The following is a 27910-nucleotide window of genomic DNA, read 5'->3' on the forward strand; positions in this document are numbered from 1 at the left end:
CGCTTGTTTTTTTTGAAGTCTGTGAGGTCAACTACAAATACATGAACAATGGTCTTAGAGTGCCATGACCATAGCCACATCAGTTATGGCCAACACACAGCCTAGAAGACCCTCCATTATTAATTGCAGTCCTATTGTACTTACTATTAAACTTTTTCTTTGAGCTGATAGGGAAAGCAGATTGTTTCCTCACTGTCTTTGCTAAACTGACCGTGGATGGTCAGGATCTGCTACTTTTACAGACTGATTTTTCTTCCAAAAGTAGATCTATGACTGATGAAAAAAAAAAATGGAGAAAAGTCACTTAAAGGGAAGAATGGTAATTATTCAGAATTGGAAATCATTAAGTGAGGAAAGTCTGAAAGTGGGGAAGGTCTAGAAAGCAGTTTATTTAAACTAGAAATGTTAAGGAAAACAGAGCAAGAATTTATTATACATGTTAAATTCAGAACAGAGCTGACAGGCTATCTCAGACATCTGCAAATTCATAATACTGGCTTTAGAGAAGGGTATTATCACATCTCGGAGTATTTAAATTGATTCATACCGAATAAGAACAGACGTCAAATTGCTTCTAGATGATTAGGCTATTAATAAAAAAAAAAAAAAAAAAAAAAAAAACAACAACAAAAGGTAATTTGATTAGTATCTTTTTATTTGATGGCCACCTATCACTAGGTTTTTCCTTCTAATACAAGCATTCTTGTATTTGAAGGGATTCAGTGAGATTAAGTAGTGAAACTGTTATGAAAGGGTTAACAGCAAGGCATCAGATCGTACTCTTTTTCATTCTGTTTCTTCAGAGGAAGCATTTTCATTGAACACAGATGGATTTGACAGCAGCTTTACTTGTATATAATGATATATTTAAATAAATGTGCTTCCAAGGGAAACCAATTATTTTTGCAAAAGTCTTTTGAATGTAAATTTACTTAAAGCTGAAATTACAGTGCAGGTAAAACGAGGGGTAAAACAGTATTTTGACTTTTTCAAAGTTATTAGAACTTTAGAAACAACTCTAAAAGCTTCTGAAAAAGGTTGATGAAATAAAAAACACATAAATGCACTAAGCCAGGCTATTATAACATAGAAGTAAGAACTACCCTAAAAATTACATACCATTGGTTTAATTTATCTTGTTACAATCCTGGCTCTTAGGATAGGAGGTATCAAATCCATATGTTTTTGGTATTAACTGTAAGTTGAGCAAGTACCTTATATGCATATTTGTATACAGTGGAAGAAATTGACGTCGTACCATACAGTCTGCAAAGTTAACACAGAAGGATTTCAAGCTTAAATTGTTTCCCTGTCATTCATGAAGACAGTCTTAAGTCCCAAAATAGTACTTTATCACAGGAAAAATAGGTTTTCCTAAAAATTTTGTCTAAAAAAGTAGCAATAGAAGCAGCTTTTTCTTTGAGTAGGTTTATATCACCTTTGTCCAGGTTCCAGGAAGGTATTTGGTGATAATGCACTTTTTATACTGAACGTATCTCCACTCGATGAGTGTCGAGAAGTTGCTTTTCCACCTATCAACAAAGTCTCTGCTTCTTTTATTTCCATAGCTCTTTTGTAAAGTTCAGCTGCCTTCTCAAAATCTCCCCCTTCATAGCTTGGGAGAAGAGAAAAACAAAGTTGAAATAAACACATAAAACAAGTCTCACCCTTTATTTAAACTGAAATGCACACCATGCAATCAACAAGTGTAATTAAGGCTCTCTACTTTCCTAATAAATACCCAAGTCCATATGTTTCATTTTATCCACTGACTTTTATAGTAATTTGATTTTATAGGGCAAGAGCAGATCCAGATCATCTTACCTTAACACAGCCAAGTTTTTCAGAGTTTCCCCTACACGAGGATGCATATGGCCAAAGCTGTCTTCATAAATCTTTAGTGCACGTTCATAAAGAGGTAAAGCTTCAGTCTGCTTTTTCTTTGGGTAGTAAGAAGTTGTTTGTTACAAAAGTACATTACATTTTTTTGTTTGTTTGCCCTACACAGTATCAACACATCCTAGATACAAATTCATGTATATTCAACCAAAAAGCTGCTTTGTGTTCTCGATGCTGTTGGCATATGAGAAGTATAATTGAGACTGTCAAAGCTACTTGCTTTTACTTGAAAATCTCATTCCCATTAGTCTGTTCATATTTAGGGTCTGGTTTTGCTAGGCAGTTTTGAAAATCTCAGTCTACATACCATAGAATTCTTAGTTGCCAAATGCAACTCCTTATAATTCCTTAATTTTATCTGAAGCAGCTTTAATTACTGCTTAAAGTCAGGTAGGCAGATTCCTTCAATTTTTTATAATGGATCCTAAGCATTTGTAGGTCCTATAAGGAGATCTCTTTAAAATGCAATTAAGTTACTTTGGTATCATTTAGGTACAAGTCATAAAAAAGTCTAAGATGGGAATAATAAACATGTAAGACATGGAGAACTTACCATCTGACAATAAAGAACGGCCAGATTCACCAAAGCAGTTGCTACACTAGGGTGTTTGGGGCCAAATGATTTCTGTCGAATTTCAACAGCTAGTTCATACAGAGGAACAGCCTTGTCGAGTTTTCCCTACAAAGAACACACAAAAAACATTTTGGTTGTCTTAGTGTATCAAAACGATGATGGTAAAATCTTTTTTAAACCAAAAGGTTGGAGAAACTGTAACTGTTTCCAAAATAAGGGTTTAACTTTGGTCAATTTATAGTTATATTCTGCACAGATTATTTACTGTGAATATTTATTGGGGCTTTCCAAAATGCTGAGCATATTCAACTCCCAGTTAATGTGTTTCATAGCTATGTCTCTTTCTTCCTTTTTTAATGTCATTTTCTTTCCACGAGTGTCTCAGAAAGCTGTTAAAAAAATTTTCAGTTGTACTTTTATCCAAGTAATTTTCACCATTTGCACCTTCATCCTGCCATAAATGAGAGCACAGAGCTTATTCTTAGACCTAAAGTGCTGAAATTTACTGATGATACGGGAAGGGTAATGTAACTGCCTTACCTTTGATAAGTGGTGGCTGCACCATGTTCTTTGGAACAGCTGCAGTGCTTAATCCAGTTTCAGGTTCCTGACACTTCCCATTCATCACGCTGACACCTTGGTTTCTAGCCTGATTTCTCTAAAAATCTCCTATCATATTCCAACCAGTTTTCACGTAGATTATTTTTTCCAGCAAATACGTTTTCCTTCCATTTTGAATCAGCACACGCACACATTAACCTGATATATTTCAGAAGTACGTTTTTATTTAGGTTTGCTTAGGTTTTTATTATTAGAATGGGAATTCTCTTATTTAACAGCAATGGCATTTAATACTGCAAACTTTCATCTAATAATGGTTCATTGTAATTGCAAAATTCAAATCAAATTTTCTATTTATTTTTTTCAAAGCATCACCAGGCCACAATCTAAAGATGATCAGTAATTCATCTGGAAAAAATACTTATCTATAAGTAATTGTCATTTTCTATACCTGATTCTTGTCCCTTTTCTTCCCCTACTCTTCCTGTGTCAATAGTTCACCATGAATTTTAATTTATGCTAATTCAAACTAGAAAAGAGCTGTTAGACCTGCATATTGAGTGCTTTTGCAGTTTCTAGCAGCTTCAAAATTGTAAGCTGAAGTGAGCAAAGAACACAGAATTCAAAACCATCTCATGCACATATACAACGTTCATTAAAAATGATGAAGCATGGAGAAGTCTAGACTACTGTTACTGCACACAGTGTATTTTAGCGGGGAAGTAACTCATCTTTCACTGAATCAACACAAGCTGGAAGTGGCTTAGTCATGCAGCTTATTTGGAAAGTACAGTCTCCCTCATGAGCCTCAAGTAAGGCACTATCTCCATCACGAGCTTTTAAGTTATTCTCAGTTATACTATAAAGAGTGAGGACATCATGTTAAAAAACAAAAAACAAACAAACAAACAAAAAACATCACTATTCCTACACCACAAAACACGATTTTCCCATCAAGTCACATCTCATTAAACTCTTGTATATGGACATCATGTACCAGACAGTAGAGAACTCAAATACAGCTGGCAAGAGCTTCTCCAACTGCACTAGCTTTTAACCAGATCAGAAGTTCTCCTTCATAGTGAATACCAAGCATGCAGGACACTGAGGGCATTACTCATAAATGGCTTACCTTTAAGCAAAGTGTGTCTTGAAAACACTACCGGGCTTTTTGGGAACAGACTAAGGCCACTTGACTGTACCTTTTATGCATGTGTGTATTGATAGCTGACAATTCCCATGGCCCACTCCTTTTGGACTGCAGACTGTAACACTGCAGGGCATTAGCTGTTTTAGGTAATGTGTAAAGGTAACAGGGTTGTGCTTACCATCTTTTTGTACAGCACTGCCAGGTGTTTCACCGTGTAAGCCAAGGAGGGATGATCTGGGGCCAGAGCTCTCCTCCTGATGTCTAAAGCTTTTTCGTAGAGTTCCTCTGCTTTGTCATAGTGCTTCTTCTCGTTGTACAAGGCTGCCAGATTGTTCAAAGACTGCGCACAGTCTGGGTGGTCAGGACCCAGGACTCTTTCTCTCATTTCCAAGGAGCGCTTCAGAAAAAGCTCTGCTGTCCTACAAAGCACATTTATTAAACAATATTTTAAAGCTGATAACATCTGTACAACCTAAAGTGACTGCTTGAAACAGAATAAACTCAGCCTCGGAAATTGCAGAAATACTGACATCTGGCAACAGACTTTCTCTTCTGGATAAGCAAATGCCACATCAGCGTTTCATTTAAGCAGTGAGGAGCTATAAATCCCAGACACAGCACTGCCATGCAGGCTAACCATAGCAATGGCAGACAGAGGTAATTGATTATTCCAGTGTAGTACTGGAGCTCCCTGGTACAGGACTGAAAACCCAGTCTAGCAGATTTTAGTAAACATTACACTAATCCCACAGCTGCTCGTTTCTTTAACTCAAGCTATACCTTCTGTGCAGCTCCTCACAGCAGTCAGTACTTCCACAGATAAAGCAATAGTGGAATGTTAGGTAAAGGTTCAAACCCATCACACAGTTTTTCAAGTAACTGAAAAGAATATAATATATATTACAAGGTTCAGCAGGCAGCTTTCATACCAAAGGGGGAAAAGACTGGAAAGATACTTGACGTGATGATCAGATGATCACGTGTATTATATGTGATGAGATAGATTCTCGTAACAGAAACTGTCTGGAAGTGACAGAGTGGAAAAGACTCTCTCTAATGTCACCATTCAAGTGTTCCTCTATCAAAAGCACACCTTTCATCTCACTAGTACAGTATGCTACTGTTCCATTACGGATTTGCAGCAGTTCCCCAAACAATGGCTGATTCCCACAAAATACTGGCAGCATCCATTACAACTAGGTAGTTTGTCATCCTGACAAACACACAATTTTGTGTGACTCTATTCCCAGCGGGTTAGTTCAGTAAATCAGAAAAATCCATTTCACATTAGAGAGGAAAAGACCTTACATAGAACCATACATTCAATTCTGAAGCTCTCACACAAGTGTCAAAAGGTGTTCTCTCTACAGAAAGACTAGAGGATGAAGTGTGATACATAGCAACTGTTAGTGACACACCCTTCTGCCACTGATTTCCTTCTAACTGTACTAACTGATCAAAAAATTCGATCTTGGACTTGCTGTGATTCAGAACAGACGCACAATAGCCATTAAAATGACTTAAACCTACACTAGAACGAGGACTGTACTGACCCATGAAACAGCGGAAATACGTTTAGTCTAAAAGTAGGTTGTGTTGGACAGGAACTACATATGAACAGCGTGGAATAAAAAATGATCCTGTATGAGATTAGACAGAAAGTGCTCCTCTATGATCAGTCACTTTGTGTGACTTTATGAGGGTAAAGTGACAAAAACAAACACGCTTTTCCAACAGCGGTTAAAAACCAAGGCTTTCACTGTAAAAACAGAGCATTTAAAGGACATGCAGATCCCAAATTACAATATACTGTTTGTAGTTTTCCGACAACTACTGCTAACTTAAACACCAGATACAGGAAGAACATAAGAACACTTCCAGAAGTTACTCTGTGCTTTTTTGCTGTGCACTTTCTTCCTTTCCTAGAAAGATTCAGTTCAAGAGAGGAAGACACACGGTGACTTAGAATTCACTCACAACACCCCCTTATAGACTGCTTTGTGGACAGAAAAAACTGGTGAGAAGAATCACTAACCATGCAATCAGAACTGCTCTGCACCTTTTATTCCCCTTCTTCAACACTCCTGCTTACCTGTACCTGCTTTTAGAGCACCTTCATGCTGCTCTGTCATCTTTTGCCCTGAGAAGGCCTGCAGAGTAAGAGCCTGAGGATTACATCTACAGTGAAGAAATACTTAACTCATGATTTATTGTAATAGTGGCAACTTAAGTGGTGTGAAACACCAGCAATCCTGACGTTTAAGGATGAACACTACAAAGGAAGGTGATGAGATAGTGAAGCTGACTAGAGTAGTGCATACATTTTGAGAGAGAGCTGATATTTGCAACTAAGGCTAAATTTAACAGTGGAACACCAATTCTGAATGCAGGAAATGTGCTGAGTTGTTAATACACGTTCATAGCATCAACTCCAGAAAATTAGTGAAAAATAGTAGAATGAGTCAGGGACACCACCATAAAGTGTATTTGATCATGTCTCTACATTTAATGCTAACTCTTCACGCTTTGTTTTCACGTATTATCCCTGAGAACACTCAGTGGATGTGCCACAACGAATACAACTTACTCAAGATTATTCTGCAGGTAATAGAGGACTCCGAGTTCATTGAGGGTTCGAGCATTATCTGGTGTATCCTTGCCTAATGTGAGCTCTTCCAGTTGCAGGGCTCTTTGACGCAGGAGAGCAAAGCCACACTACATACAGCAAAGCACAAAGTAAGTCAGCCAATCACCATTACTATTAAAGCATTTTACTGAAGACAGAAAAACAGAAGACAAGTTTGTGCCAAAGGAGGATGATAACCCTACTTCATTCCTGTTCTCAAGTTTATAAACTCAAAGCAAAAATCAAGCAAGTCTCCTATCCTAAATAATACTACAAAGTATAACTCAAGGCTTCACATGGATCTCTGTAAAACAAGCTGCCAAGCTAATGCTTACATGCTAAAGATGTGCGAGCAGCCTTTGTTACACACTCTGCTTTGTCCTGATCTTTGCAGTCTTAATAGAAACAGTTGTGCAGCAGAACTCATTACAAAAACAGTAAAAATCCTTGTTATCCACAGTCCTTTGTATTTGAGCACTGTGGAAATAGCAACATTTTTATGGCTTTTCATAGTGTTCGCTCAAGCTACAACTAGAGTTCTGGGGTCACTAGCTGAACTCTTATACTAGAGGCTGTACATGATAAGCAAACCCTCAGCTCAAGAATGACCAGAAAAACTCTGTAGCTGAAATACACAGGGGAAAATAAATAAATAAATAAGTAAATACATCTCAGTATGGCACATAATACTGTTACTGGGATTATCCAGTGCAATAAGGATTGCATCCAATAGTATTTGTAGAAGAAAGGCCTCGGTTATCTCCATGGAACACCTTTTTCCCATTGCCATTTTGATAGCTAAATGTATCATTAATTCTGCACCCCCAAAATGTATATACTCACTTATTTCTTTTCTACCTCTCAACTCCTTATCAGTTGCCCTGATTCATCTCCACTCCAGCGGAGTTTAAAGGGCAGTCACCAAAGCAGCTCCTAAGCCACTTCACTAGCAACGCCCTCAATTACCAAAAGCATTTGAGAATCAGATTTGTCAGCTCTGCACACACACGATCATATTTTTAACAGAGCCACAACATTCACAAAACATCAAACATTTCCTTACCAGACTGCCTTTCCGCCTTGCTGCTTTCTGGCGTATTTTGAAGGACTTTTTCCTCAACTGCTCAGCTTGTTCATATCTGAAAACGGTTATTTACTGTGTTAGAAGAATGCCAAGTGTAGCTGGGTATTCTGGAAAGCTTCTAAGTTACTTAAGCATACAAATCTGAAGAGAAATTATGCATCTTGCAGGTGGGGGAAAAAAAATAAAAATGAAAATCACAGTTTTTGTCCAAGATAAAGAACATCCAAGATAAAGAACATCCAAAATGCTTGGGGCCAGACAATCACAGGATCACAGAATGGTTTGGGTTGGAAGGGACCTTAAAGATCACCCAGTTCCAATCCCCTGCCATAGGCAGGGACAGCCCCCACTAGATCAGGTTGCCCAGGGCCATTCAGCCTGACCCTGAACACCTCCACGGATGGGGCATCCACAGCATCTCTTGGCAACCTGTCCTAGTCCCTCACCACCCTCTGAATAAAGAATTTCCTCCTAACACCTAATCTAAATCTCCCCTCTTTTACTTTAAAACCATTACTACTTGTCCAGTCATTACTGGGCTGAGCAAAAAGTTGCTTTCCATCTTTTTTATAAACCCATTTAAGCACTGAAAAGCTGCAATGAGGTCACCCCAGTCTTCCCTTGTCAAATGATGCAGTTACTCCATCCTAGAAGGCCACCAGACTGGTCAGGCACGATTTGCCCTTGGTGAAGCCATGCTGGCTGTCCCAGATCACCTCCTTGTACTGCATATGCTTTGACATTGCCTCCAGGAGGATCTGCTCCATGATCTTCCCAGGCACATAGGAGAGGCACCCCAGTCTGTAGTTCCTCGGGTCCCCTTTTCTACCCTTTTTTAAAATGGGAGTGATGTTTCCCTTTTTCCAGTCACCAGAGAATTCACCTGACTGCCAGGACTTTTCAAATATGACGGAGAGAGGCATGGCAACCCCATCAGCCAGTGCCCTCAGGACCCTGATATGCATTTTGTTGGGCCCCATAGACTTTTACCTGTTTGGTTTCATCAGAACCTGCTCCTCCTTCACCTCTAACTTTTTAGTTTGTTGAAACACTAAGCACAAAAGTCAGCCCTTACTGGGTGGCCTGCTACAAGAATACAGAGGGGCTGCTCACTTCTGCATTGGGTATAATGAAACTCTAAAAAAAGAACTACAGAAACAGTATGGCTTCAGGAAGAAAATCTGTTAAATTACTTCTATGCGAAAGAAAACCACCCCTGTAGCCAATCTTACTTGTTCTGCTTTTGGTACAAGGTGGCAAGCGCATCAAGTTCACGGGCTACCCGAGGATGTTCAGCTCCATAAGCATTTTCTGAGATTTCCAGTGCCTGCTTATACAACTGTTCAGCATTCCCAAACTTCTTCCACTGAACATAAACTCCTGCTAGCTGGTGCAGTGACTGTGCCACCCTCGGGTGGTCTGGATCCAGTGCAGTCTCTCGAATCTCCAGAGACCGCTGCAAAGGAGCTACAGCCTGTAACAACAAAGTTCAGAATATGATGGCAGCAGGTAACATCCTGTATGTTGCAATAATTTAACAGCTGAAACAGAAAGCACACACTGAGCTCTGCTTAATTTGCCTCCTTGCTGTTACAAGTCTCTAGATGTACTCACCTGACTGAGAAGACCTAGGTCCTTAAGAAACCGTCCCAGAGTCTCATAAAGATCAGCCAGGCAGATCATACTTTCCTCTCCCTCACAGCTTTTTTCATATTCTTTCAGAGAGTCAAAATACTCAGCTGCCATAGAGCTCTTATCTTTCCCAACCAGCTGCCAGTAACTCAGCAATTCTGCAAAATGTCCCCTGTTTTAACAAGGAAATAAGAAGCTCATCTTATCTCTGACACCTCTCTATTCAAACTGATGCTATGTTAGAAGAATAGGGCCATACGCATGAATTTTGTCTTTATGCCATGGAGTGTCTACAGAGACAGCCCATGGAGACTGCCGCATTTCAACAGCGGTATTTATGCCTTTACCAAACCCCCAGTTGTAAGAGAAAAGAAAAAAATACATGATTTATATAACAACAGGGTCACCAGTGCATTACCATTCCAGGCTCTACTATTCAAGTACCTTCGATCTTGATCTATCATTTTCTGATTTACATTTTCAAAGAAATCATTATTCATGTGCTTGACAAAAACAACAACAACAAAAACCCTCTGAAATGTTTATACCCGCCAGAACATTGGCCACCTTTGTACCTTTTGTAAAGGTTCTGGGACACAAAGAGATTCAAAAGACAGTTGTGTAGCTTTTGCTTGTCACCCTGCTGTTGGAAGAGCCAGGGAAGTTCATCTGCACTTCTCCAGGTCACCCGGTCTCGACTATTGAAACAAAAGCCATAAAAGTAAGAACTCGGAGTCCTAATACTACTCATCAATTTGATGTGAAAACTAGGCAAGTATACAGTTGCCATACAAGAACGTCTAAACAGACAGAGTACTATGAAACCTATGCACTCTGTTTTCTCACATCTTTATTTATTTTCATATCAGATGGCCCTGGAAATCCCCAGTACCCCACTGGAAGCTGCTCCTCCCTCCTACATGGGCTAATCGGTGCCAGCTAGTAGAATCGCAGCCCAGAAGCATTGTTCTTTTGTGCATCCTTTCCCCAGCACGTTGTGGCCCTGTTGGCTTTCTGTTACCCAACAGCACGTGCTCTGAGATGCAGTAAATAGTAGCCCACAGCTGGAACACACTGAGGACTGTAAATGCAGATCTGTTTTAAAGATGGACATGAACTTGTAAGCCTTTCAGCTTATTGCTTGCTAAATACAAGGTAGTCTCTTGTCTCTTAAAGCTCCAAGCAACCTGAAATTTCTCAGCATTTACTGAGAAATTACCTACATGGGGTCAGTTACCACAAAATAAATGATCTATTATAAGTTCATACCCCAGCTTATCACAAGATAACTTCTTGGAATGCCTATTCCCTACTACGGTCCTCAATCTGTTCCAAGATTAAAAAGCAATAGATCAACAATAAACTGGTCAAATGACAATTAGGGTACTGTAGGGTTATACTGCTGTGATAATTCACTAAACTGAGTAGGAGGTATATAAAGGAAACAAAAATATCCATGAGGCAAAAAGCCTGCAGTTTAGCACATCTGGAGGAATTATGACCTACCTTAGCTGCATGGTGAAATAGTCCACTAGTTTTTGCCTATAGGCAGAAATAACATTTTCACCTTCTTCCATGTACTCTAATCGCACCATCTCCCAAGCCTGAAAGAAAATATCATTGAGAAAAAGAGAATTTACTCAATTTGTATAGTAAGTCACCCTTATTAAGTCAGATAACACACAGGGAGCTATGCAAGATTATTTTTATTTTTTGCTAAAACAAGTCTCATGTTATGATAAAAATCTTTCAATGCCAAAAGCAGTACCAACATTGTCTTATGTTATACCAAAGCTCTGGTTATTCAGGTAACATCCCTTCCCTCAATTCAGCTTGTTTTTAATGGAACTAGTGTTTTCCAGGACACCTTGACTTAACATGTGATAGGTTCTGAAGGCTCAAAATGCCAGGTTTTCAACTGCTGAACTATACTGATAGTAGTAACACAGCTGTAGTAGTTTTCAAGGTGATTCTAACATCAGTCCAGAAGTTAAGGAACACAGATGAGCAAACACAGATGAAAGACTACCTAGTTAATAACAGAACCTATCTTAAGGACAGTAGGGACTTGGGGTGTAATAAGGCAAGGATCTGTAAGCAACTTCTCAGATAGAAAGGGAAAATGAACTCTGAATGTAATCAGGTGTAAAGTTGGGTGAACAAAAACAGATTGAAAAGCCTCCCACATTTACCATAATATGGTCAAGAGCAGAATCTGTACAAAGCTTTGGATTGGTGGAGTTGCACTTGCATGTGTTTAGAATTTAAAAAATTACCTGGAGATGCTGGAACTTCAGCAAACCACAGCCATATGTCAGCAAACACATTTTGTGCAGGCTGTGAACAAGCAAGGCTAACACTGCAGAAGACAGTTCAGGATAAAGTTCCATCAGCTCTGATTCACTTATACCATTGTGGCTTACACCGATGACACACAGTATCTGTGGTAAAGCAGAAAAAATAGCTTACACAGTTAGTTAGCAGTATTTGTTGCAGGTCTCAGATTACTGAAATCCAAAGAAAAACATCGTGCATCGTGCATTACCATCTATAACTTCATATGACAAGGGAAAAAAATAACATTTATTTAAATCCTTTCCCTTTTCTATCCTCAAAGAAAAATCCTCAGTGCTACTAGTTTAATATTCTAACACATAAAGCACCAAATGGGACAAATAACTGACATCTGGGACAAACAAATGGTTCTGTAGATCTTCCTCTAAAACACTTTGGAGAAAGGGTAACTCCATTATCATAAAAGACTTCAATCCAAGTAAAATATTCTGAAGGTCCCATGCTGAGAACACCAAAGAACTTCTTGCAATTGTTGAGTATGTCCTAATTCAAAAAATGTTCCACTAAACAGAGAAATTCTGTAGAAGCAAGAAGAGGAATCAAAAATCTAATAAGCTGTGCCTTATATTCACAAGATACCATACTTTGATTAGATTTACTAGCTTAATGTAGTTAATCATTGGTTCAGGGGACCAAAGGAAGGGCTGATTCTACATCACATCACAGTGGAGAAGTTCTGTTTTGTTCTGTGAGATAATGATTTAGTTTAACACAGAGAAGTCAGGTGTTCTGTGCTTATGCAATACATAAAATTAGATTAATACAATTTCCTGTCTGTAATTAATAATGACATAACCTCTGAATCATACATATGAACTGATCTAAATTAGTATTTGCTTTTAATCTAAGAAAAACTCTTTACAGGAAAGAATATATATTTCCTGTAGAAATCATTCTCTGCTTACCTCTCTCAAAAGACCTTTCTCCTTATCATTCCGCAATGATTCTTGAATTGATCTCAGAACAAGCCTGTACAAGGACACTGTGTCTTGGCATTGGAAACACTGTTGAAGGGTTTCATCAATATTTCCTGTACTTCCAACACTGAGCAGATGGACAAAAAGGACGTGGTTTAGCATATTACATTTCACTGAGCACCATGAACTGAAATTATCAAAGAGCTCTACATCAAAAATGCTCCAAATTTTCTACTGGCTTTATAAGGTACAAAGCACCAGGAAAGATTAAGACCAAAAGAGGTGAATTTCTTAAGCCACATGCCATCACATTCTCTGATTTTTCTAAATAACTGCAACATTTCTATTTTCAAGAAAAAGTATGTTGCAGTGTTCTTTCCTCCAGCAGGAGCACAGAGTAAGAACACCAGGTTGGATAAAGATAAAACCTCACGTTGCTGTTTCACCTAATGCACTTACAAAGCATGTTTTCAAGATCAATTAAGCATTCTAGAACACAAAACAGAAACAAAAAAGAAAGAAAATCACCCAGAGTAAATTATCATCTTCTGTGAGTCTCTAAATTAGAAACGAATCCTTCTCAACAAGGTGAAGTCTAGGTTAATACTAAGCCAACACACTTAAAAGTATTCTGTTGCACAAGAGGGAAGATTAATTTTCTCCACAGCAGAAATTACACAGCAAAATACCATACGCAGGATGTTAAACTAAACAATTGCTGAACTCCCTTTCAGCCTTAAAATTTATGAGGCAAACTATCTGGTACATCAGTAAATAGAGCAGACCTGAATTAAACCATTTAATGAAACATTACCAACATTCTCCAAATGCCACTACAAAGCATTTAAGTAACTGATATAGTTAGAAACCAAAACAACAGAAAAATAGAAGAAAAACAGAAGTCAGAGCTATCTGAATTCACTTCTTATCAAAATGGCAGAGATTATTTACTCTCTGATCTTTCCTCCCATTGCATTCCCCAGTCAGTGAAGGGGGAAAACTTCATACACTGCTCTCCTGTTTTTTCTTAACAGGATTCACTCTATATTAAATGAATGTACTCCAAAATACTACCAAACCTACTTGCAAACTTCTAAACTAGTGATGCGCATAACTGCAGAATCATCTGTACCTACCACGCAATGGTTTTGCCCAGAAGAGTGACATACAAAGCATTGCAAGTTGTGGCAGAACGACAATGTCTCTCAAGCTTCTTCTCCTACAAGATTTTAAACAAAATCTGTGAGCTCAGATAAAATTAACCACACCAATACAAAGTTCACCATTTGACAAGAAAATAGACGTTTTAGATATGCTTCTATCTATAAAATCTGAAGAGTACAACATGAAACTAGTGCACAAAATACTTCATGATTTACTAGCCATAATACAAGCTAAAGTTTCTCTTCCAACTTAGGAGTAAAAGAGTTAGCATCTACTCGTTACATCTCTAAAAATGAGAACTACCACACAGCATTAGTTTGCAAAGCAACGAGGTAAAACACTTTTCCACTACCTAGCCAGTGTTTTATTATTATGCAATACTAAACCTTTCATGATTTTAAAATGAAAATAATATGTTTACAGCAAATATGTGCGACTGCACAGTTTTCCTGTTAATAATTTACACTGTTCCATCTGTGCTTCAGTGCTATGAGCTTCAAGGCAAAAAAAAAAAAAAATAATAGTCAAGATGTATGATGAACAGTACTATTTAGTTAATTAAACAGAATACTTTCTCCTGGCAGCTGTACTTATTTCATCTTTCCATGTTTTCATTAAAAGTTATACTGGAGTCAGGTACTTCAGAAGAACTACAAGAGACATACCTGCTCTTTAGTCAATTTAACATTTGCAGAGTTACATTCTGCACTAATGAGAGATTTAACATCTTTGGAATTCAGTGGATCAAGATGAAGAGTGGGCCACAACCTTTGGTAAAAGAGAACAAAATTATATTCAGACCTTATTAAATAACACACAAAAGGAGAAGAAAAAAAAATTGACATCAAAGTTCTGTGGCTTTTTAAAGATTGATGCCCAACCAGTAATTGAACTTACTCCCTGCTACTAAGAAATTCTAGTCATCACAAGCCAAATTTCAACTTCTAGCGTTTTTCTGGATCTACAACACAGTATTGCAGTTCTTGATGTGCACACGACTGATCCTCTCACACAGTCATGTGGATAGGTCCATCCAAGTAAAACAAAAATCTGGTTTCCCAACAGGTAAAAGCTGCAATTGCAACAGAGAAGCTTTCCTTGTCCACAACAGTTGCAAAACCTTATCTATTGATTACATCTCCAGGCCTTAATAAGTCTGACCATTTGCTCTTAAACTAGTAACTGTAATTATTTTAAGCAAGACTATTGTGAAACATCTCAGAAATGTAACGTACCTCCAAGCCTGTGGACATGTTTCTACGTTCACTGATACAATCACTCTCACATTCACTGGCAGAGGATCTATCAGCCATTTCATATGCTTTTCAGCTTGCTTAAAAACAAATTTTGATTACTTAATAAAACAGTTATTCAAAACAAATACTAGCAGTTGATAGGTTTCATTAATTGCACAGCTCAGAGAATGGAGTCTTGAATTCTCCAGTGTCCTTACAAATTATTCATGATCTGATTCTTGAAGCAGTACTAAATGGTCCATTAATACTTATCAGCGCAACTGAACATTAAAGCAGACAGAATACTATTGTTAAAGTGTTCACCTCACAAAAACTGGGCAATTTACAGGCCCAGTAAGTAGCTCACAGCAACAAACACCTGCATAAATAATGTACCTGGGCTACTCAAAAATAAAGGTGTTCAGGCAAATAAAACTAAAAACAAGCAAACAAACAAAAAACATCCATACAATACAAATTTCATCTATAAAACTGACTATTTTAACTCATCTGCACTTAATGCATATTAGTTTTACATGTGCTCTTCACAGTAAAGAAAACATTAATATTTCTGTTACATAGATATAGCTGAACTTATTACAGTAGTGCAAGTTTATTTTGGACTGACAAATGACAAGTATTTTGAAAACATACCTGTATTTGGTCAATAGAATCAATAATTATAATTATGCTGCCCTGATGGCGTGCAGAAAGTTTCTCCAGCCAACGGGGAAATTCTTCCAAAAGTTTAGCTGGATCCAAAGTCAGCGGTGACACTAACCAGGAATGTTGCATAAGCTGCAGAATTACAAACATACATAACAAATTCTACCTTAAAAATCAATTAACAGAGTTGAAGAAAGACTTATAGACACAAGAGAAAAAATTAGTGCACTCTTGGGATAATTCTTCTAGTCATATTCACACAGGATTCTTTTCTTCTACTTCATGTTCTGCATTTGCTGGCTTTCCGCAAATAATATTTACTGAACTCACCACATAAATTCTAGAGAGAGAAATAGAATTTACAAAATGGACAAGGGATCTGGAGACTTAAAAGGACTTAAAAGCTGCACAGATTAAAAAAGGCAGACTTCTGAAATTCGTGAGAAAATTACAACACACAATAGATTTCATTTATCTAAAGGTTTTTGTCCTGTGAGGTCCATTCTGCCACCATGTGGAGGAAAAACAAAGCTCAGACCCTAGCCGAAAAATACTCTTTCTTTATTTCCATACATCCCACATATATTTACATATATTCTGCAGATCTAACACAGCGTAAAAATAACTATTTACAGAGACTAGTCTAGGACCAATACCATGCCAACTGGCAAATACAGCCTCAGGTTTCTAAACACATAGAGCAGAAAACACCTGCCTCTCTCATCAGTCAGATGGGAAAAAAAGTTTGGAAGAAGCTTATATGGCTTTATAAGCCATCAAGATTGGTCACTGGAAGCAAAACTATTACGAATGTCCCAGAGATGCAATTTAAGGGATCTTCACTCAATGTGTAGGATCAGATTCCCTCCTTCTATAATGCCTTACACTTTCATTACCCTTAATGGATGTAGAAAAACCTGTAGAAGTTTTTCTTTAGACATACGAAGACAACATCACTTTCCAAGGCATCATGCAATGCAGGGCATGTCATTATGTAACATACCTTCAAAGTCAGGCGTTTAATTATCAATGCAGATTCTGAACTGGTAGACATGGGCCTCCCAACAAAGTGGTAAAGAATTAGAGTGTTTGGTGAATGTTTCTGTTGCAGCTGAATCCTAAAGAGAAAAGCAAAAAAAGAAAAACAAACAAAAAAAACCCTAACAGACTATATTTTTGCACATATAACTTAAAAGTTATCAGTTTTGCCAAAGGAGTAGAACGTCTGAGCTAGAAGAGGTGATCAGCATTTAATTCACAAAATTGGGTAGATGTTTTCTGAGCTATAATTGAATCTTTTATCTGTTTCCATTTTTGCTCTCCCCAGTATTGCTAGCCATTAACAAATGGCTTTCATGGCAATGAATAGTCACATGATACTGAGCTTGTTAGAAGTAATGGCACTATCAATTTATTTTAATGGCAGCAATCCTATCACAGTCTACAAGTGACCATAAAAAGCATTTCTATGATAAATTATTGAGTCTGATCTTTCTTTCCCTTTATTTCAGTAGAAAAAAAAAGTTGCACTACCATTTTGACAGAAGGAGAGATTTCCCAGAACCTGGTCCTCCTGATACAAGCAGAGGTGGAATTGGAGCTGGTGCTGCTACCAGGTCATTCAGTCGTTCAAAATACTGTAAAAGAGACAAAACCATTACAAATATTTTACTTCTTAAGGAAAAAATATACCTCTTGTTATTGTAATCTATCTAAACACTAAGTGTATGTACAAGTTTATTAAGGAACGGTAATAAACACTAAAATATAACACACTATAAATTGAAAGAAATTTTTTAATGAAACAAACCACAAAAATTATCTCTTTTGAAGGAAATGTAAAGTATATGAACATTTTTTCCAAAACTTGATTTAATAGGAACTTTCAGTGCTAATAAACCAAACTGAAATTAATAAAGTTAAGTATTTGGGTGCTATGTTAATTCAGGCTTTCCCCCACACACACCATGCCCCATCTGCTCTACTGCATTGGATATGTTTCTCAGGACAAAGCCTTCATACTTTGCATCTGCCATGACATTATGAAGCTCTAAAGTGTGCGTGCACACACATACACACAAAACAAACCAAGAAAAAAAACCCACACACCCTTCATTAACTTAGGAGAAATATTTTATCTGCAAACAAGTGGAGGCACATTAAGATACACATACGTATCTTTTCTTTTAGCATTCCGTTTTACTGTTCTAGTATAGTAAAGATGGGTCAATCCTCCAACCCCTTGTTAATATATGAGCAGTGAAGAAAAAGAGTAAGATGTGCATGTAACATAGGGATCCTAATAACACACTAACACAGAAACTGCATCCTTACATTACATCATACCATCAATATTGCCCAATTTAGCTGTGATATCACTTTCCATGACCACTTCAATGTTTTTTCTTCCTACATTCATTATACTTTCTCTATGTATACACCTGTTCTTGGCACCCCCATACTTTAAAGTTTCAAAAAAGTTATTTTACACTGACTTATCCAGCAGCTCTTTACTTTTAACTTTCTGATGTTATTCTCACATATGCATGGTTGTATGATGAGGTTAAATTTTTCATTAGCCATCTACAGAAAGCCTAACTCCAGGTGCCAAGACAGAGCTCCAATTTCCTTCAAAAAAAAGACATTCAGAGCTTTTCCTATTGACACCCAAAGTCTAGCAGGAGGACACTATTTCTGGCACAACATTATGGTGGTTTTCCTAGCACAGAAACAAAAACTGCTTCTTCATCAATACCATTCAACAAGAGGCAAACTGGCATCTCTCCCAGAAAATAAATATGCCATCTACGTAAGGCATATGTCTTCTTCTAGCCTAAGGAGTAGCAGCCCCTAGGAGGCTCTCAGACACAACTTCTTTAGTAGCACTACATCTTGCCTCACAAGAGCTGGAAACAAGTGATGGCTTTCTCGTCATCCATATTCACTTCCAGTATACCTACTTTCTCAAATCCCAGCTCACATGTTGAATTAGAGGCCTGCTGGAAAGCTTCCATCTGTTCTTGTTCATCGTGTGCATCCCACAAGACATCACCAAAAACTTCTTCTTCAGGAGCAGTGGACTCTTCCTTATTACCCAAATCTTTGCCTTCTGGTTCTGTCATTTCACAGCCCAATATATCCTGAGTAAAAGAAAATTCCATTTAAACAACTACAACTATAAAACTTAGAAGTACAGGCACATATAGCATTATTCTCAATGCCAGTATGTTCAATATGCTCGTTCTCTTTCATGCTGGCAGAGAAGAAAACTAAAGGGGCTATTTGATGAATCCAAGTGAACTCTAAACACACGGGTCTTAATACACTGGTTTTAGTCTTCTCTAAGTGGAAGTAACTCACAATAGGGAAGGATACTGAGAATCAATTATGTGATCTTTCATTATCCCAGGATATGGAACACCATGTTAACAAAGAATTTAGCCCAACACTAGATCTCTTGCTCTGTTGTTTCTCCTGTTCATAAAAGCACTGCTCAGCTCAGGACATTTTTTCCCCACTTTAAGTTTTCCTTGCTCACCAGGTCTGAATGATAAAACACAAGAAGACCCTTTGAGTTACACTGAAGCAGCATATAGCAATCATTGACAGTATCTGAGATCATAAATCAGAGAAGGAACAGAAAAAGATGAAATGCATCAGGTGCCCTACCTGTTTAATTATCTTTTCTACGCAAGTATAGATTTTGTGTGTTCCTTCCTCCACACCTCCCACATGATCAATCATCTGAAAAGGTAAATGATAATGCATGAAGCAACTCTGAATCCAACTGGGAACAATATTTAGGACTTCCAACAAAAGCTTTTTGCAACACATTTAAATTCCATTCTATTGTACTCCTTAGGTAGGATTCACTTTACCTTAGTATTAAAAAGTTACACATTTAGTCTCAGCTGTTCTTAACAGTCCCCTCTACAGGGAGAGATAATAGTCAAAAACAGATCTGATGCCTATGAGGAACCTCTCTAGAGGTATGCTTCTCTCTTCAGTGTCTGGAGAGGGACCTTAGATAAATACCTTTGCCATTAACATGGCTAAATATAGATCAGAAATTCCATCCCTATAACACAAGGACTTTTTTCAGTAAAAAAGCAGTGGGATTTTTTTCCCCCACTAATGAAAATTTCACAATCTTCATAAATTTCAGATTCATCCTGCTCATATAATGAGTATCCAAAGCAATAAGCATAATGAAATTTCTCCAAATATCTGGGACTACTAGCACTTGATCTTAGTTACAGCAAGAAAGTAAGCCTTTCAAAATTCAACAGCCTTTAAAATACCGTACCTTTGCTTTGTTCACACAAGAAATTTGCTCAATTAACTGCTGCACTGAGCCTGAGCTGACTCCATCATCATCCATTCTGTGGTATATCAGACGGGGTTTTTCTTCGGGATTTTTCAAGAAGGCTTCTTCACAGTCCTCCAACAAACAACTAGATTGGAAATCAGCATTCTTGTGCTATATTACACTGCTGTAGTAAATAGCTCAATCAACACAAGCTCCGAAGGTGGGTTTCACTGCAAAATCTAATTCAAAAGTCATATCTATTTACAACAAGGACGACCAAATATTTCATCCGAGAACTTAAGATAAACCCTGAAGCAAAGAGCAGTTATATGAAAAATGTATGCTACTTACACTATAAATATTAAAACTATTAATTCTTTGGTTAATGCTTTGTAAATTAAAAGCTGCTCTTCCTGTCATACCGATAAGCAGAGTGACAAATAATTGTCTTGCAAGGAAAGAACACGGAATCATGCATGATTAACAAGCATCATATATATGTTTTGCTGTTACTTCTTTGAAGGCTGTTCTATTCTTTGAAGAAAGAATATACATTACAAGGAAAGGTCCTGTAGTGTTTGTGAGACATGGGATAGTTTCTTAGTATACAGTAGTTGAAAAGCAGAATTAAACTCCTCCAATCTCAAAAGCACCTGATATGTGTGAAAGAATTGATTCCATGGATATCACACCCAGCAATCTATTGCTGTTCCACAAAAGGAACTATACAACTTGGGGATGCTGACAGTAGCAGACAGGGTTTCTCTGTCTTTTTCTTATTTTCTTCATATGAGCACCATGAGCTTCATCAGAGATTTTGTAAGAGAAATAAGTGAGTGAATACTGTTGGCAGATTTTTTTTTAAACATTTGTGACCCACACACATACCACTGGGTTATTTGGCAACAGTGTCCCCTTGAGGAGCAATGGGTCCTCAGCAGCAGACACTCTGTCAGAGCATAAATGTATGGCAGTTCTAGCCCAATTCCTCTAAGAAAACAAATCAAAATCATCTGTGGTACCTTGCTGTTCCCTCATGCACTCCACTGCTATAAATCTTACCTATTAGTGCTTAAGCCAGCCTTTAGTTCTCTGGGGAAACATGTTTTACTTACAGAAACAGTAGGTCTAGTTAATAATGCAACAGCTGTGAAATCCCCAGAGTTCAAAATCTACCCCAAATATGAAACTTAGTGCATACCAGTATTTACAGATTTATACTTTCATGCAGATGTTTTGGAATGACTATTCCATGATCCTTAATGTTTATGTTTTCTAATCTCTTTTTTCAGAGAAAAAAAAAAACAAACATCAAAACCAAACTCTGGCTAAATTCCCAAATACACCATAGAGACACAATTCTAAAAATATCTTCAGTTCAGTGTTTTTCATTTAGCAATTTAAATTTCTTCTTCTAGAAGGTTAGGCCATAAGTTACCAAGCAAACAGAAAACATTGCACCACCGTGTGTCTTAAAACATCACGAGTTTAGTAAATTAAATTGTAGAAAGCTAGCATAAGGTACCACAAAGAAGAGCCATGAAATTAGTCCAAAAAGGTGTCAGAGATAGAAAATAATGCGTGACAGAGTAAAATCAAGGCACATGTAAGGATAAATAAGTAAATGAAAAACACTGAAGACATTCATGCCAGCCGTGTGTAGGAACAGCAGAGAGCTGATCTTGGAAAGCAAAGCATTTCCTTATTATGAAGGCATCTTTCATGCTGAATTTTAACAGAATCTAAAGATAGAGGAAAAAGTAAATGACCAAAACTGATATGTTCTTTCATCTGTGTGCACTAGTAAACCTAAAGTTTGAAGGAGTATCATTTAGAAGATAATATCTTTGGAAATGTACTGAGAAAAGGATCTCATACATTCTAATAAGCTATGCACTCTGCATAAATTACCAGTTTCCATTTACTTTACCAGTCTGGAAAATACTTACCTTGGCAAAGTTAGATGTAGGAGCAAAATGACTAATGAACTTTTTTCAATTTCCCATTTTCTTACATCCTTAAAATGATTTTCATTTTCTGCTGGAAAATGAACAACTTGAAAGAAGTAGCCCATTGTCTCACAGGTTCTTTGAAGTTTTGGTGAGTAGTTCTGAAAGCAAATTTGAAACTGCTTTACTACTAAATCTGTATAGCGTCAAGGACGTACTAGATAAATCTCCCCCTTTTTTTTCCCTCTATACCGTTTCTTCCCCTGAAGTCCTTGAAACGACTTTCTCTGAATTCACTGAAATTAGGGTACAGCTACTAGAGCTTTCAAGAAATATTGGACAAATTTCTGAATAAGTATCCCAGTGGAAACAAAAGGTTTGTGAGGTACTCACTCTAATGAAGATCTCCACTTCTGGTTGAGTCTCATCAGTATTAATAATAAAACATCTTACTGTGTTACTCCACAGAGAGTGAGAAAACAGAGGAGTAACCTGCAATAAACTGGCGACAGCAGCATCCCAGTCATCTGCCAATAAATAAAAAAAAAAGTCTACAGATCTCCACATCTGATTACACTGGATGATGGATAAGTCATCACCTCTTAACATTATTAATACTACATTTTATTTAAAATAGTAGTAACATTTTTACTCTATTTTTATTTTTAAAAAATTGAATTTAGAAAACACGTACCATCTGATAATGCCATTTGATAATGCAGCAAAGCAATATTGTTAAACGTGTATTATCATTAAAATATTTCATTTAAGATGGCATTGATGAAATGTACGTACAAAAATCTAGTCAATAGCTGTAAAATAGATAAAATATGCAGAAATAAAAACACTTATAATCAAACTCCTTTTTTTTTCCTCAGATCTACATGTATCCCAATTAGACCATGTTAATTAACGACAGCAAAACATTATGGGAAGTGCCTCTTCTTGAGATAAAGTCAATAGCCTTCTATATTTGTACTGTACGTCAATTCCCTATAGAAGTCATGAATTTTAAAACTTTCTTAGGCTCTCCGTTTTGTGGTTGATCATTCTTTCAAGCCAAGAACAGGCTTCCCTTTCAGTACCACCTGGTACAAGGGAAGGTCTAGTATAAGAAGCTGTCACCATCACAGAGCAGACCCTCCGCTCCCACTTTGCAGGCAGAGACATCTGAATCCATGCTTGAAGGACTGAAGAAAAAAAGCGAGGAACAGCAAAACACGAGGGGTTCCAGAGCCAGGACAACAGGGGGGGAAAATAGAGAACCTGAACTGTTTACAATAGGCAGTTTGGGAAACAAAGTTCAAAAGCAACACTTATTGATAACAAAATGTCTATCACTGATTCACGTAACAAAGCATACATCTTGGTCTTGCAACCAGATTTAAATGAACAGCACCCTAATCAGAGTCAAAAACTATGCAAAATCCAGCAAGAAAATAGAAATATAGTTTATGCTAATACCAATGTAACATTCAGGAAGTTGAAAAATTGAATCAAATTGGAAAAAAGAATCTCTGCAGATACTGGAAGAGGTAACTATCTTCCTTAATCAACATGAAGAACAAAGTATTTGGTTTATTCACAAATAGGCACTGTTCACTGCTGTTTGCTAAAATCACTACTGCACATGTCATAGTTACATACATTAAATGCAACGTGGCATGTACAACTACAGATTCCTTTTATTTTTGCAAAGGAGCTTCCCAAATAATCCTTTAGTCAAATTATCTAACAATGGACAGAAAAAATGCCATAAGCACATACAATCCCAGCAAAACAGACCACTATTACTGACCTCTGTTTATATTTGCAAAAGGTCCCTCAACATCTATGGAGCTATGAGCAAATTCAGGCCCTCTGAAAGACTGCTGAAGCTGCATCATACTACCCATGGATGGTTCACTTCCCAAGGCTCCTCCAGTCCAATATTCAGATTGTGCCCCAGCAGCTAAAAAATGGGAAAGAAAAAGAAAGACAAACAAACAAAACCCCTCTTAATTATCATTTAAAAAGGTAAGTAATCACTCTTAAGTATTGCAGCTGAAATCTGAAATCTACTGTCACATGCTACTGATCTTTTTTTTTTTCTCCTTTATCAGATTTGCTCACATCCTCATGTTCTGTAGTTCTAACTGAGTGTTTGTCTAAAGTTATTGGGAAACCATCCTCATAAAGGATGTGGTTATTTGCTATTACTTGTTATTACTTGGATTGCTCACATCTATTGGGTTCAAATGCTGACTTGGATTACAAATCAGTAAACCAGTTCACAGTATTGCTGCAGTCATTTATAAACATCGCAAAATTGACAGCTTTTGTTCAGGAATGTTCCAGAGCTGAAAGAATGCAAAGGGGGCTTTAGGTCAGGATTGAAATACATTTTTTGTGCTGTGTGAGACAGCTTTCACAGCATCTCTTCATGAAACACGTGGATTACACTTCTACCAAATAATCTTTAGTGGAGAAAATTGTGGAAGTGAAAGACTTACAGAAACATAAGCAGCATGAATTCAAAAATGAATTCAACACAAAAGGCCAAAAATATATATAAAAGATTATCTGTACCACTACAGGTCATCAGATGGACAATTACTATGCAAGGAGACAATCAGTGCATTTTGAAAAGTTTCTGGTTTTAAACATCACTTATTAATATCGCTGACAAGATGTGATCGTTGATATATCTCAGTAAGCAACACACATGTTATGCAACAACACTTGATTGCAGGGTTTCCTCAATAACCCTTCATGGTGCAAGAAGTAAATGGTAGCCATCCTTAACAGTGTCAAGGTGTTAACTGTCTGCTACACTTACTGCTCAATTTTGAATCAGATACAACGCCACATAAGTGATCACCTATCTGAATCCATCCTGTATTATCAAATACCTCTTATAGAATATACAATGCTTTGCCTTTTACATCATAAAGTTTGATAGAGTTTCCCTTCCAAAAAATTCTTCGATGAAATAATTCTTTTGGTCAGTTCATGTTTGTTAAATATCTAACTCTGCTACTTTGAGAAGTACAGTAACAGAGATTGGGATACTTCTTCATCCATGGTTTTAAGTCTAAGATTCCCTCTGGTTTCAGTTGTGGTCTTCTGGATCCTTTGGAACATAACCTCTCATCTAGAATAAGAAAGCTCAAAAAAGTTTGGAAGAGACTACAAAACTCAGAATTGTTCAAAGAACGATTTAGAAAAAAAAAAACATCAAATCACTCTGTCTAGACAGTGCTCTATTTTCTCCATTGATTCATGCATAAGACCAGAAAATTGGGTTTTCTCACAGTATAAACTAGGTTTGTAAAGGCAGCTGCTTTTATCCTTGAAAATATTTTATGTTGCTTTTCAAGCTGGATTAATAAACAGAAGATAAATAGTAAGCCTTCTGCTTTGCTATTCACAGACTTCAGTCATGTTTCGACACAAAATGCTAGGGATGAAATTCTTACCTGTAACATCTGTACAATTGTCATCAGAATCAGACTCTTCAGGATCAAACACTTGGATTCCCTGGGCCTGAAGTCTCTGAAGTTTTGCTTCTAGCTCTCGTTTCGCCCTCAGTAAGTCTTGAATCTCATTTTCTTTAGTTTCTCTAAAAATCTACAAGTAGAAAAAAAACATAAGATTTAAATACACACCATAAATCTTTTGAAATTCAGTATCATGTTCCTGAATTCCTATTATGTGTTCTCAATTAGAAAAATAACTCTGTAGCATTGTTTTAGCAGGGAAAGGCACAGAAATGTGAACAATAAACATAAGCCTATAAATGAGCAGAAAGCATAGTTTAAAATATCTAATTTTAAATTCTTACCATTTTTAAGCTTAGCATACTGTTCTGAATGTTAAGAGTCTGCATTAGTATGGGAAGCTCATTAAAAATGGCAAGTAACTTTCTTGACCTTTTAAAGTTTAGCGTCTTCAAAATCACTACAAGTAGTAATTTTTTTCAAAGGTTCCTTTTTATTTTTTCCCAAAAATAGAACACAATCAAATATCTCTAGCAGTCCTGTTTTTAAAATACTATCATCATAAGGGAAAGAAAACAAGAACCTAGATTTAAATACAAGGAGATGAAATCCTCCTCAAGTCTCAATTTCTTAAATGAAGTCAAAAAAAATCTCTTTTTATGTATCTGCTAAATATGAACACCTGATAAAGATACCAAGAAGCTTAAAACAGTGTAAAACCAAGGCCTATTGCCCTGCTTTGGATGGTGAAAACATCACCACCTGCAGCAAGGGAAAAGCAGAGCATCAGCTTGGCCTTTCAAGTCATCCCCCAAAGAAGTGCTTTTCTCTTTAACCGGCTGTCATTTTTTAGCAGCCAAAATAGATGCACCAATACACGTCTCTTCCATGTAACCTAGAAGTCTTAAAATGCTAAATACAAATATGCATTGAGAAATAATAAAACTCTCTGTTTATATGTTCCTTCAGCACATGTCTGTCTGTGGCACACATTTTCCTGTCACTGTCAGATATCAAAATTTCAAGAATCCGTGTTGAAATAATACAGGAATTTAGCTGAAAATGCACCACTGAATATTCTTTTCAGTATGTAAAAGGTTGTTTTCTATTTTTTCTCTGTTTTACAGGGAAGTAAGGTTATTTTGAAGGAAATAAGCAGCTACGACCATGATACTGCAATCTTTTTAAGACGGAAATGTCCTCGTAAAAGCTGTTGGAAAGGAGTTCATTTGGGGAACGTGACCAAGTAGTATCTTTATCTTTTTTTTTTTGATAATTTTGCCAGGGAAGGAAAAGTCAAGCCATACCTTAAACTGCCTTTTGACCTTGTCTCGATCATGTTCGAACGTTGCAGCTCTCTCCATGGCTTGGTATTTCGCTTCTAACGCGCATTCTTTCTCTCTGAGTATTTTCTGGTAAGTTTTCTGAAGTGCCTGAAAACATTTAACACAGTGTTTTTGTCTGAGAGTGCGGAAGAGCCAAGAAAAAGCCTCAGCTTGTCAAAAACATTCCCAAGCGGGACAGCACCAAGCCAGCACCCTCCAGCTCTCCGTGAGGCAGAGGAGATGCAGAGCTCGGTCCTGACCCTAGAGCCACACCTTGGCCACACCTTGACGGCTCACCAGGGTGGTGTGGGGCCATGTGCCACCTCCCCAGCACCCTGCCTTCCTCGGGAAGGGAAAACCATCGCACTCCTCGCCACAGCTCTCCCGTGAAGCGGGGCGAGGAGGCAGCGGGGGGCTACCTGCAGCTCGGCGCGCAGCCGCTTGTTCTCCCTGTCCAGCTTGGCCTCCTTCTTCACCATGGAGGCCACCTCGTTGTTCTTGCTGACGCGGAAGATCTCGTACTCCTTCTTCAGGCGCTCGTACTCGGCCACGCACTCCAGCTCCTGCACCGAGGCGGTCGACTTGAAGCTGGCCCCGATCAAGCCGCCGGGCCGCGAGCCCCCGACCCGCCGCAGGGAGCCGCGCAGCAGCCGGGCTTTGGGCTTCACCTCCACCGGGATCTCGCAGGCCTCGCCGCCGCCGTACGTGTCCTCGATCACCTCCCCGACACCGCCCGCCGGGCTCACCAGCGACGACGCCGTCCCCATGGAGAACCCCTCGGGTTAACCGGGGAGGAGGCGCCGCTCCCGGAGGCGGCCGCTCCGCTGCCCTAACCCCGGCCCCCCCAGCCCCTCAGCGCTCCCCCGGCCCCGCCGAGCCGCGGAGCCCGCCCAGCCCCGGGGCCATGGCTGGCTGCTGGCGGCGGCCGGAGGAAGGGAGGGAGGGAGGAAGCCGCCACAAGGGCCGCCTCCCTTTTTCTTTCCCT

General features: G+C 38.1%; 1 protein-coding gene across 1 annotated transcript; it reads right to left on the bottom strand.

Annotated features, from left to right (window-relative positions):
- Positions 1-3: 3 nt before the first annotated feature.
- On the bottom strand, positions 4-27910 carry NPHP3 (nephrocystin 3). Its single transcript, XM_082755187.1, has 27 exons — positions 27345-27910; positions 26908-27033; positions 25580-25730; positions 23920-24072; positions 22515-22648; positions 22122-22282; positions 20170-20317; positions 19533-19607; positions 18824-19003; positions 17397-17500; positions 16867-16981; positions 15852-15995; positions 15198-15295; positions 14628-14730; positions 13935-14017; positions 12787-12925; positions 11803-11967; positions 11033-11130; positions 10102-10224; positions 9509-9698; positions 9127-9368; positions 7874-7949; positions 6772-6899; positions 4363-4603; positions 2453-2578; positions 1825-1940; positions 4-1615 (listed from the first exon to the last, which is right to left on the bottom strand). The coding sequence occupies exons 1-27, from the start codon at positions 27690-27692 to the stop codon at positions 1435-1437; spliced, it is 3948 nt and encodes a 1315-aa protein (XP_082611313.1). The 5' UTR covers positions 27693-27910; the 3' UTR covers positions 4-1434.

The sequence above is a fragment of the Aythya marila genome (genome assembly GCF_965140915.1).
Source record: "Aythya marila genome assembly, chromosome: 2".
NCBI lineage: Eukaryota > Metazoa > Chordata > Aves > Anseriformes > Anatidae > Aythya > Aythya marila.